Source organism: Bubalus bubalis, chromosome 9 (genome assembly GCF_019923935.1).
Source record: "Bubalus bubalis isolate 160015118507 breed Murrah chromosome 9, NDDB_SH_1, whole genome shotgun sequence".
NCBI classification, from domain to species: Eukaryota; Metazoa; Chordata; class Mammalia; order Artiodactyla; family Bovidae; genus Bubalus; species Bubalus bubalis.
Genome location: NC_059165.1, coordinates 59,426,338 through 59,439,270, shown reverse-complemented (window position 1 = coordinate 59,439,270; position 12,933 = coordinate 59,426,338). Strand labels below are relative to the sequence as shown.

At 33.2% G+C, this 12,933-nt stretch overlaps 1 protein-coding gene across 3 annotated transcripts in view; it reads left to right on the top strand.

Annotated features, from left to right (window-relative positions):
• Nucleotides 1–12,933, top strand: part of LOC102409452 (ankyrin repeat and KH domain-containing protein 1) — a 104,772-nt gene that overhangs the window by 75,815 nt on the left and 16,024 nt on the right. For all 3 annotated transcript variants that reach the window (XM_025292570.2, XM_006070779.3, XM_025292571.2), the window contains 8 exons: nucleotides 5,418–5,563; nucleotides 5,732–5,843; nucleotides 6,306–6,451; nucleotides 6,894–7,036; nucleotides 7,476–7,689; nucleotides 8,547–8,722; nucleotides 8,936–9,098; nucleotides 12,425–12,520. In XM_025292570.2, the coding sequence (XP_025148355.2) occupies nucleotides 5,418–5,563; nucleotides 5,732–5,843; nucleotides 6,306–6,451; nucleotides 6,894–7,036; nucleotides 7,476–7,689; nucleotides 8,547–8,722; nucleotides 8,936–9,098; nucleotides 12,425–12,520 (1,196 nt within the window). The remainder of the gene's footprint in view (nucleotides 1–5,417; nucleotides 5,564–5,731; nucleotides 5,844–6,305; nucleotides 6,452–6,893; nucleotides 7,037–7,475; nucleotides 7,690–8,546; nucleotides 8,723–8,935; nucleotides 9,099–12,424; nucleotides 12,521–12,933) is intronic.

Genomic DNA, 12,933 nt, shown 5'->3' with positions numbered 1-12,933 from the left:
ATTAGATCAATTTAAACATTCTAATTAAAAGGGATATTCAGAAAAAAACCATAAGCATTCCATATTGTTAAAATATGTGTGATTAGAAGATCTAATGTACATTGAAAGTATTGTCCATTTGATAATGATTTGGAGATTGGGCTTTTTGTAGTAACTGTCTTGATGAAAGCACACAGACATCACACACACACTCAAACACACACACAGAGGTAATCACCAAAGCAAAAAAGAGACCAGCCTTATAAACTTAAAAGTGTATGTTTCTGTTTATTGTTGTGTGGAAAATTACAACTAGATATGAAATGAGGTGCACAAGTTTACTTTCCCTTTCATTGTCCTTGCAGCAGTGGGAAAACAGTGCAATTAATCATTTACCTTCCTAAAGATGGCTGGTGAATGTATCACCTCCATGAGAGCGCAGTTCAGAAATGCAGCCAGAATGGCTGTTGACAGTGGATGAAGACCAAGAACTAAGATGTAGCTGGAGTGATATTCAAAGGCAGGCCAGTCCTCTGTCTCTTGATTGCAACATTTTTTTTTCTTTACTGTTGTCTGTTTCTTCTTGTCATATTCTCCTCCCCTCCTCTCATCCCAGTTATGCTTTCCCAGTTTCCTTTCTTCTGTGAGCCTTTAGTCTTCCTAATCTTTACTGAATCTTTTAAATGTGGAATAAAACTACTTAATTCAGGAATTTTATTGGGCATGTGTATGACTTCCAGTGTTTATTGTAAGAGTGCCTGTGAGGCTCCTCTGATATGTAATAGGTATCGCTGTGCAGAGGAGGAATATCTTAGTTTTCATAAAGAAAATTAAAATGCTAGGAAATGTTTTAAGGAGTTAGATTCTTTATTCTTTAATTTTATTTTTTATATCTTCAGCCCATAGCCACTTCACTCGGATTAACTTTGTGTTATTAGCATTGCAAGTTGTTATAAATATTGAATAACTTTATAGTTCATTTATGGTTCTGATTACTAATTTGGTTAAAGCAGATATTAGAGTATAAAGTGTGATTAGGATTAATAATAATGAAACTCATGACCTGGAAGGAACATTTTTAAGACTTAGGGTTCTATAAATATCATTGTAATCTTCCTAATTAAGTACTCCATTTGCAGTTATGAAACCCACATTACTGATCAGTTTAGTTTGTTGGAACTTAGGACCTGTCCTTTTATTTTTAAAGAATGGAGAAAACATCTCTAAAGGGTACTTGTAGGTGTTAACTTTATGGTAGTATTTAAGGCTATTTCTTGTGGAGGAGGTCAAATTCTGTTTATTCCACTGAACTATTTGTTAAATTGAAGTGACCTTTTATAAAGTTCACATGAAACTTCAAAAAATCAGTTTAGAAAACATCTTTTAATTATATTTAACATTAATCTAAATGAATAAAATTTAATTTCTTTTAGACATTAATGTCTCCTGACACAGTTGGCCCACCATATTGTACAATATTCTTTTGTTAATAAGCTTTAAAGTATAAATCTGTCAATACATTAAAAATTATATGTTGCGTAGCTTGTGGGATCTTAGTTCCCTGAACAGGGATCAAACAAACCCTGGCACCCAGCAGTGAAAGTGCAGAGTCCTAACCACTGGCTTGCTAGTGAAGTGAAGTGTTAGTTGCTCAATCATGTCCAACTTGTTGCAGCCCCATGGACTGTAGCCTGCCAGGCTCGTCTGTCCAGGGAATTCTCCAGGATTGCCAGGGAATTCCCTAAAAATTATCTTTATTTAAAAGCTTTTCATTTTGTTGAAGCTTATATTTTAAAATATATAGCAAAAAGGATGACTTGCCTCAAAATTTAAAATGTTATTTTATTAAGTCTGAATTTCTCTTAATTTCTTAATTGAAGGTGAAAAAAATTAAATAAGGATGAATTAGGTAAATACCTAGTTCCATGATTATACAATATGTTAATATGTCAGTAAAATTATAGGTTAGGCCAAAGATGTAATTAATTTTACCTATATCAAATCTAGTTATCATGCCTTTATATGAATCATGCCTTATTAATAAAAGAGAATACATCTTACAATTTTACTTTAGATAATGGCAGTAAGTTTTACTCTTAGGAGGGTTTTTTTATTTTTTGTTTTTCCCAGCACGCCAGGCATGTGGGACCTTAGTTCCCTGACCAGGGATTGAACCCTCACCCCCAGCATTGGAAGGCAGAGTGTTAATTAGCCACCGGACCACTTGGGAAGTCCCAGGATTTTTTTTTTTTTTTTAACTGCTGTTCTATCTCAAAATATTTGTCATGAAAGCGAGTTAGTTAGATACATAATTTATTAATGTCATAACTTCACTAGTTGACTGACAGCAGTTTAGTATATAGTCTTAGATGTATCATACTTGATATAGTCCCAACCAGAATATATGTTTACTCTCAGATTGGAAACATGGTTCTTCACGTCCATTTCTTCCGAAAGTAAGTGCTGGGCTTTTGAAGTTATCATAATAGCAAGTGATTCTCAGTTCAGATGTCTAGAATAAAGGTCTAAAAATAAACAGCAATTTAAAGAAATTCAAAATAGCTTTGACCATTGAGCAGTTCTAGAAACATCTAGCAAAATTTTCATTCTTAATATATTAAGTTCCTTAGTTAAAAAAAATCAACTAATATCTCTTTATTTACATTTATTGAGTGCTTGCCATTTACCAAGCTCAGTGCTAAATGCTTTTATATATGTAATTTTATGAGCTATTTAGTAATACTAAAAAATAAGTCCATTTCCCATCTATTTTTCTGTTGAAAACTGAGGCTAATGGAAATTAAGTTGCTAGTTAAATGTTAAGATTCAAACTCAATTCAGCCAGGTTTAAGAACCTTAGATATAATATGCATGCATTTGATTCAACTGGAAGTTCTGAGTTTATATTTAAGATATTATTTTCTTAGAATTCTAAATTGTATAAAATAACAATTTCCCTTGTTATTTTTATGTTAAGATATGATTTGTATATAAGGTTTAATACAGTTTTGTGACTTTAGAACATTGTTAATGTTGTTGGCATCTTAATAGGCTTTCAACACATACCAATTCAAAAGTATCTTGCTTTAAGCAATCTGGTGATAGTCAATTTAGGTTTTAGAATGAAGTAATTGGAAAATTATCTTTGAGGGAATTTACGATAAAATATCTTTAAGTAATCATTTCTTCTAGTAGATGTTAATGTTTTATTTATAGATTGTTATTTATATGGAAATATTTATACAGTTACTGTTACCTAAATTGGATTACAGTGATTTAATGTCTTAAGACCTTGCAACATTACTATCTTCCATATTGTCTACAAAACTGTCTTAAATTTTATAAAGAAGTAAGTAAAGTATCACCCCATTTTAGGATAGTACATAAATTTAATTTGAATTATGTAGTGACTTTCATGATAATGATCTGTTTTGGTCATTTTCAGAGGCATTTTGATCAGACGTAGGAAGCATTTTAGGATTTTTGAAATTGTCATAGTCCTGGTATAATTTTATCTTAATAAATCCTTTATTCCACATATACTTTTAAAATCTTTGCTATTTTCTAGTTTTATCTTTAGAACTTTTCATATGTAATTTATCCTTTTAAAGTCACTTCTGTGGAATGTTTCTGATTGTCATTATTATAAGGAGGAAAAAAATGTTCCTAGGGTACTGTTGTACCAAAATGTACAATCAACGTAGCAACACTTTTTTGATAATAGAGCTGTTGAATGTACAAAAGTATTTTTTAAAAACCAACTCTGTAAAAAAAAGTCTTTTATACCATCACATTCTGACATAGCACTCTAGTCAACTATTTAAATTTTTTTGAATATCTATTTTTCATAATCACAAAAAGAGATAGCATGAATAAACAAATTTAACAATGATAGAAAAGTAATTCTTTATTAACATATGTTAATGATTATGAGACTGTTAAAATCTTAGTGTTACAAAGGTGCTATATATCAAAGTTTAGTGTCTTGTTTCTGGAACTTTTTTCCACTCTTATCAGCTGTTTTGAGGGGGGCAGCAAAATACTATGTGCTTTTAATTCATTCAGTGCAGATTTTTAAAGCTTTGTTTTCATCATGCACATTCTTATAAGGCAAAACAAATGTTTATAATAATTTTTATTTATAACCATATGGCTAAATATTTATGTGTATATTTATGTGGTAACAGAAGCTGCAGAAATTCATATGATCAAGATGATTTTATATATATTGGTTGGGAGGAGGAAGGGACAGCTCATGTAGAAACATCCTTAAAATTTGCTATTATTTATAAAGAAGTAGCATACTACAATTAATCTTTCATACTTGTGGTCATAAGTATCCTTGATTGGGATTCAGCCATATCAAAATTCTAGAGAGAAAACATTCTCCAACCATTGAAATGCTTAAATTTTCCTTTATGACTTAGGTGTTTTTGATTGACTTTTAGCATGGGTAAGAGGAAGTTAATTGCCATCACTGAAACTTTGTTGTCTTTTTCTATACTATTGATTATATATTTTTTCTGAGTTTTTTCTTTCTTGAGTGAATTGTAATGTTTTATTTTTCAATGCAGTGATTGATAGTACTGAAGTCCTATAAAATATCTGATAATTACATATATTGGGCACTTACCGTACCAAACACTGTGTTAAATGCTTTTTATACATTATCTCACAGACAATTCACAGTATCCGTCTGAGATGGGTCCTGTTTCCCCCTCCATGGGGCAAACTCTTGTCTTTTATGAAAGAAAAGAAATATGCAGAGCCACAAAGATATAATTTCATTTAATTCAGTTTCAGACACTAGATTTTGAGGTCCCAAATAAAAGTTCCAGTGTTCATTTTTAAAGCAATTTGATTTTCAGACACTGATTCATTTTAGCAAATTTTCAGAATAAATATTGAATTTTAAAAATACATACTCTCTGTTATTTATGAGAGAGATACTCTGACTTGTTCTTTCCCTTCTTCTACATCTTCTATTTTTCTTCTTCTTTTTTTAAAATTTGCATTATTTTCAGGATATTTTTATCTAATTGCCTTTTACAAACTAAGATTTACAATTCCTTTTTTTCAATTGGAAACTATTTTCTTCCTACTGACACTGTAAAAGGCTGCTATTTCTTCTGTTTCACTAAATGCCAGGTACCATGCTCAGTATTCTATTCCCAACAACCTTACAATGGAGGTATTATATTTATCATCCCATTTTACACATAAGGAAATTGAGGTTCTGAGAGTTTAAATTACTTGCCCAAGATCAGAAAGTCATTGGTAGAACTGGGATTCAAACATATGTCCATCTGACTCAAAAGCTTGTGATTTGACTACTACATTGTATTACTGCTATAGAATATTCTGTTTTCTGTGTTTTTTTTGTATACAAATGACTTTACTTTTAAGTAGAATTCAGCAATATGAATATTGTTTTTCAGCTGTGAGTAGCAGAGTGCCCACTGGCTCAAACAGCTCTTCTCAAAACATAGAATGTCTTACACCTGAACCCTGTTCTCAGTCTCCAAGCAATGTGGCTTCTCAGTCTGTACCCCCTGTATATCCTTCAGTTGACATTGATGCACATGTAAGTAGACTGCTTTATTTATATTTATTTTTTGCACATTCCAATTTTCTTTGGAAAGGAAAAGATTCATTGTACATTAATTGTGGAAATTAACATTATTTGCTCTTCAATCAATAACCCCACCATAAACAGAAAAAAGTTTAATTCTTTTTTTTTTCCTTTTCCTAGACTGAGAGCAATCATGACACCGCATTAACCCTAGCTTGTGCAGGTGGCCATGAAGAACTTGTATCTGTACTCATAGCACGAGATGCTAAAATTGAACACAGAGACAAAAAAGGTAAGAAGTGTTAGAAATAAAGTCTTGAGTGTCAGAAAACAATTTTTTTTTCACTGTGGGTAAGTAGTTCCTGGACTATTCAGTGAAAAGATGGGTTAGCATATTTCAATTAAGTATATCCAGATTTGTTCATCTACAGAGCCAAATTATTATTCAGAAATTCAGGGAAGTACAGCAAGTTGTGTTTGCTTTTTCCTTGGTCCAAAAGTAGAGCATACAAAGGTATCAAAGTTTATTATGATTATAAGCTTGAATAGTTTTCTTTGACTTAGCATTTTCTTTTTATCAAGTATTTATGGGGTTTTGTCAGTAACAGATTAGTGTTTAAAGCAGTTTTATGTTAAATGATTATAAGTATCTGTCCTAAAGACTTCTTCCTCCTCAAACAATAGAGAATTAAAAAACAGTAGCTTATTAAGTAAAAAACACAAATTTGACTGAGATTTTTATTTTCTGATTTAGGTTTCACACCACTGATCCTGGCAGCAACAGCAGGACATGTTGGAGTTGTTGAAATCCTTTTGGATAAAGGTGGAGACATAGAAGCACAATCTGAACGAACTAAGGATACGCCTCTTTCATTAGCATGTTCTGGTGGACGTCAGGAAGTATGCTGATGTTTATTTTCACTTTGTAAACATTTTATTTGTATTTTAAATATGCATGTGCTTAGTAGTTTAGCTACATGAATAAAACTTGCATGTGTTTTGAGATATTCTTTATATTTAATGAGAATAGTAAATGTCCTTTTAAAGAATCTATTCTGAATGGAGCAAAATCCTAACACAGGAAATGCAAATTTGTCACTTAATAATTGAGGAAGTGAAAGAGTAACAACTTGTTATTTCAATATAATTAGGATTTCATAGGTCTGAATTCCTTGATATAAAATTGAATTCATTTATCTAGTACTGGCATTTGAATATTTACTATCTGATTAAAATGTTAGATATTCAGAGAACTTAACGATCCCATTTCTTTGTGCTTCATTCATTATAAGATGAACCCTTGGTGTAAACTAGATTTCTCTGTTCCTATTTTACTTTGTAGGTGGTAGACTTGCTGTTGGCTCGGGGTGCAAATAAAGAACATAGGAACGTGTCTGATTATACACCACTGAGTCTAGCTGCATCTGGAGGATATGTTAATATCATTAAGATTCTGCTTAATGCTGGGGCAGAAATTAATTCAAGGTATCTATCACCTGTTCATTTTATTATTCATGATTAATAAATTATGACCTTAGAGTTAAGTGTTTTCCCCTAAATATTTAGACAGATGCCATTTTTAAGCAAGATAATACTAAAGTTGCAAGGCCAACAATTATTCCTGTAGTAATGAGAGCTTATTTCAGCTAACATGGCTGTTTTCAAAGAGGTTTCATTTCAGAAAACTCTTTTGTTATATATCGTTAGAAATTTATAGCCTCTGAATAGGGGTTGTGTTTTTAATTGTGAGATTTTCCTAATTATGAGGTTTTCTAATTTTGAGACTAAACAAATAAAATCTATTCTTTGGTGTTAGAAAGCTTTATTTTCACTGAAAGTTTTACATTTTTTATGTTCTCTCTGCTTTTAAAAAAACAACAGGCAACATATTATTTTAATTTTCTGAGCACATTTCCCCCCTTAGGACTGGGAGTAAACTAGGTATTTCTCCCCTGATGTTGGCTGCAATGAATGGACATGTTCCTGCAGTGAAACTGCTGCTTGATATGGGTTCAGATATTAATGCCCAAATAGAGACCAATCGGAACACAGCTCTCACCTTGGCCTGTTTCCAAGGCCGAGCAGAAGTAGTGAGCTTGCTTCTGGACCGAAAAGCCAATGTTGAACATAGGGCAAAGGTAAGCATTTTATAACTTGTCAACTACTTCAGACATATTTCTAATAGAAAGAGCATAATATAACATAGCATAGCACACTCAAATTGAATGTGCTATTTTAAATTTTTCTAAGTTAAAATTAGGAAATTCTTGCCCCAGTGCAGGATCGTAGAATAGTGCTATCCAGTGGCGGGTGACACATTGTCACCATTCCTAACTTTATTAAGGACAGCTGAGATCTCCTTTAATGAGACAGGTGCTTTACCACTGGTAAAAATCTCAATTAAAAATTACTTTATAAATTACAAAACTGAGGGAACTAAAATTGAGGCAACTATAATCTGATTGTAACAGATTATGACAATTTCATGACTGTAGCATTTAGAAAGTAGGAGTTAGTATGTCAGTGTTTATAATTTCTCTTCTTAGAACTATTAGGTACTTAGACCCCCTGAAACATGTAGCTTATGTATAATTCTTTTTTTTTTTTTTTTTTGTATAATTCTTTATAACCAGACAATGGTCAATCTAGTAGTCATTCCAAATTGAAAATGTCTGAATGAAAGTCTCTTATTTTTTCCCCTGATTATCACTTTTTTATTTCTTAAAAGAGACAGTTACTGTCTCATGTAGATTTATAACAACAGAGATGTTATGAACTGTTTTTTATTACCATAAGGTATTATAAGTTAATTTAGTCTAGCATGTCTTAACAGAATCTAACAATTTTCACTTGCTATTTTAGTAAAGCTTAAGAGTGAATTTTGCTTAGCTCTCTTGGGAGAGAAAATCAGAAATAGAATCCACTTATAAGTCATTGTTTCAGTCCTTTAAAGAAATCAATGTAATTTACCCACATAATTTTTTGGTTTAAACAGACTGGTCTTACCCCCTTGATGGAAGCTGCTTCTGGGGGATATGCAGAGGTTGGAAGAGTTCTCCTAGATAAAGGAGCAGATGTCAATGCTCCCCCTGTGCCTTCCTCAAGAGACACTGCTTTAACAATAGCAGCGGACAAAGGTCACTACAAATTTTGTGAGCTCCTGATTAATAGGTAGGTAAATTTTATATTTGTAAAAATTTCCTATGATCCGTTTCACTTTTCAGAGCCTTTACAGTTAATAAAATTGTTTTACTTTATTTGACATTTAAAAGAACAGCGTATTTGCTGCTTTATAAAAGAGAAAAGATAAATTAGAGAAAAAAAGGAAAAGTTAGCCCCTTCTCATAGGAAGCAAGCTATACTAACATTCTTTGATTTGTACAGGGGAGCCCATATTGATGTTCGTAACAAGAAGGGAAACACACCACTTTGGTTGGCATCCAATGGTGGTCATTTTGAAGTGGTGCAATTGCTAGTGCGATCAGGTGCTGATGTGGATGGAGCTGATAACCGGAAAATTACACCTCTTATGTCAGCATTTCGCAAGGTAACTTGATGTGGACAAAAATGACAGAATTTGTTTAAAACTACTGAATTTTAAGTTGAAGTCATAGGAGAAAGATAAATTGGTCTTGAGGAATTGACGCTGTTTCTATATACACACCCCTGCTATCTGTACTCTCTTTATGGCCAAATCTTAGAGCTGTATGGTAGTTCCCTATAAGCAACTTTGCTGTTAAATAACTTCATATCTTGAAGAGTTTTGTTATATTTTTGTACATAAAACATGAGATTTCAGGGCAGATATTATGGGTAGATAGATGCTTAAGAGGAACAAAAACAAGTAGACTCTCATAAAAATTTATTATACCTCCTGTATAAATTAAGGTTTACTTCTCTGCTGTATATTACAAAGCTTTCCCATTAAAATTGTGATAGACTATAAACTACTTAACATGGCTTACAAAGCCCTGTATCATATGGCTCATGCCAGGCTCAGACCAGTCATTTCTACTGCCGTACCCCTTTGCCCCTTTGCTCACTACACTTCAGCCACTGGCCTAGAATTCACTAAATTTTTAACTTCCTGAGGCCCTTTGCTCACTGGTTTTCTTTTCCTGAAATATTCTTTCACTTGCTTTTCACCTTGCTCACTTCTCGTTATTCTTTAATGTCCACTCCTTAAATATCATTTCTCAGAAAGTCCTTTCCTAACTTGCAACCTGAAAAGTTTCTCTTGTTCTCTTTTATAGTTTATTTTCTTATCTCATTTTGTAATTATACATGCAAACATGTATTAGTTTTTTAATGCTCCTCTCCCCAGTTAGGGACTTCCTTGGTGGCTTGGACAGTAAAGAATCTGCCCCAGACCCAGATTCAATCCCTGGGTCAGGAAAATCCCCTAGAGAAGGAAATGGCAACCCACTCCAGGATTCTTGCCTGGAGAATTCCATGGACAGAGGGACCTGGCAGGCTACAGTCCATGGAGTCACGAAGAATTGGACATGATTGAGTGACTTTCACTTTCACTCCCTAATTAGACTGGAAGATCTATGAAGGTGAAGATTCATGATTGTCTTTTTCACCACTATTTATACCTAGTTGTTCAGCACAGTGCCTGACACAAACTAGATGGTCAGTAAATAGCTATTGAATGAAAGCAGTGTAAGTTACCTGTCTTTTAAAAAATCTTAAATATTTTTCCAATTTTTTCTTTCCTTTAAATTGAGATATAATTTATATATATTAAAAGTGCACAAATCTAAGATGCTAAGTTTAATGAGTTTTAATAAATGCATATACCTATGTAACCCACATCCCATAAAGATATAAACTACTTCCATAATCCTAGAAACTTTAATCATGCCCATTCTCAGTTAATTCCCTGCCCAAGAGGCAACTACTTTTCTGGCTTTTGCCACCATCAGACTAATTATTTTTTATTGTTTTATTTTTTGGCTACACCATGGCACGTGCAAAATTTTATTTTATTTTATTTATTTATTTTTTTCTTTAGCCATGGACTTTATTGTTTGAATATTTGCAATTATTATTCTATACACAAATGTTAATTTCTTACAAAACTCTGTATTCCATATTGCTAGGTCACTTCACTCTTCATTTTATGTCACATTTCCATCAAGAACTATTTCCCCAAATCACCATCTGCCTGATTGTGTATTGTTGTTGTTCAGTTGCTAAGTTGTGTACGACTCTGTGATGCCAGACACTAGTCCACCAGGCTCATCTGTCCATGAGATTTTCCAGGCAAGAATACTGGAGTGGGTTGCCATTTCCTTCTCCCAAGATTTTATTTATAGTTATCCCACCAAGGATCAGACCCGTACATATGCACTGGAAGCACAGAACCTTAACTACTGGACCACCAGGGAATTTTCCCCATCAGATTACTTCTTGAAGATGTTTTAGAACCTTAGTATTAGGGGAAACTATGCAAGTTTGGTTGTTAAAATAGATGTACTTTTAATGATTACAGATCATCAAGCCTCTGATAATACCATCTAGAAAATGTTTCACCTAGATTCAAGTCATAGGACTCAGATAAATATGACAGTCCACCTTGTTTAGTTTAGTAAGATAGAGCCAAAGTTGTTGTTGTAGTTCAGTCACTAAGTCGTGTCTGACTCTTTGCAACCCCATGGTCTGCAGCACACCAGGCTTCTCTGTCGTTCACTATCTCCTGGAGTTTTCTCAAATTCATGTCCATTGAATCTGTGATGCTATCTAACCATCTCAGCCTATGCCACCCCCGTCTCCTTTTGCCTTCAGTCAAGGTCTTTTCCAATGACTTTTCAGAGTTAATTTCCTTTAGGATTTACTGGTTTGGTCTCCTTGCAATCCAAAGGACTCTCAAGAGACTTCTCCAGCACCACAATTCGAAAGCATCAATTCTTCTGCACTCAGCCTTCTTTATGGTCTAACTCTCACATCCGTACATGACTACTGGAAAAACCATAGCTTTGACTAGATAGACCTTCGTCAGCAAAGTGATGTCTTTGCTTTTTAAGACACTGTGTAGGTGTGTCATAACATTCCTTCCAAGGAGCATGCTTCTTTTAGTTTCATGGCTGCAGTCACCGTCCCCAGTGATTCCAGATGCCATGATCTTGGTTTTTTGAATGTTAAGTTTTAAGCCAGCTTTTTCACTCTTCTCTTTCACCCTCATCAAGAAGCTCTTTAGTTCCTCTTTACTTTCTGCTGTTAGAGTGGTATCATCTGCATATCTGACATTGTTGATGTTTCTCCTGGAAATCTTGATTCCAGCTTGTGATTCATCCAGCCGGGCATTTCGCATGATGTACTCTGCATATAAGTTAAATAAACAGGGTGACAATATACAGCCTGGATGTACTCCTTTCCAATTTTGAACCAGTCAAAATTATCAGTTCCATGTAAAGTTCTAACTGTTGTTCTAACTGGAGGAGGGAATGGCAAACTACTCCACTATCCTTGCGGTGAGAACCCCATGAACAGTAAGAAAAAGCAAAAAGGGGCAAAATAATGCTTTGGAATTTAGAATATCCTCTTTTAGATCTAATTTCCCTTTTATATTGAGAGATATTTCACATCACCAGTTTTTATTTTATTAATAGATTTATTTCTATTTCTATTCAAAAGTATTTCTATTTTTAGTGGGATGTGAGCAAATTAAATTTAGGAGAAATGTCATTTGGTCTTCCATGTATTTCCCATCATGTTGTACTTACCTCTCTCTGTTCATATTTTCATAGTTTCAATTGTTAAGTTTAGTAAATTCTGAAGTGTTACTATACCTTTTACTCTTAAGTTTTTAAGGATATGGGCCAGCTTTCAGTGCTTTCTTTTGTGTACCTTTTGTTGTACTTTTTACAGGGTCATGTAAAAGTTGTTCAGTATTTGGTTAAGGAAGTCAATCAGTTCCCTTCTGATATAGAATGCATGAGATACATAGCAACAATCACTGATAAGGTAGGTTTAATATGCTGTTGAAGCACATTTTTATTCTTTATGGAATTATATACCAAAGTATATGTTAACAGCCTGTTCTTTTCATCCTTTATAAGACAGATAACCTGATTTTTCAATGATTAGTTTCTCCATTTGCAAATGAAGAATGAGTATAATTTATAAATTATTTTGAGATTTTCTTCCTAATACAGACTGTAATTATAGCAACTGCATCTAAACTTTATCATTAGATTATTAGTCTGATTAGACAGTTTTCTAAGAACACATAAACTTTTTAAGAAAATGGTAGCTTATTTTGATTTTTCAGTCAAACTCTAGATTCAAAGGATAACTTGATTTGGTTTAGTAAATATTCAATAATTTGGGCTTTAAGCCCTGAACTTTGGTGTACTTATCAGCTCAAGTTTTATTGG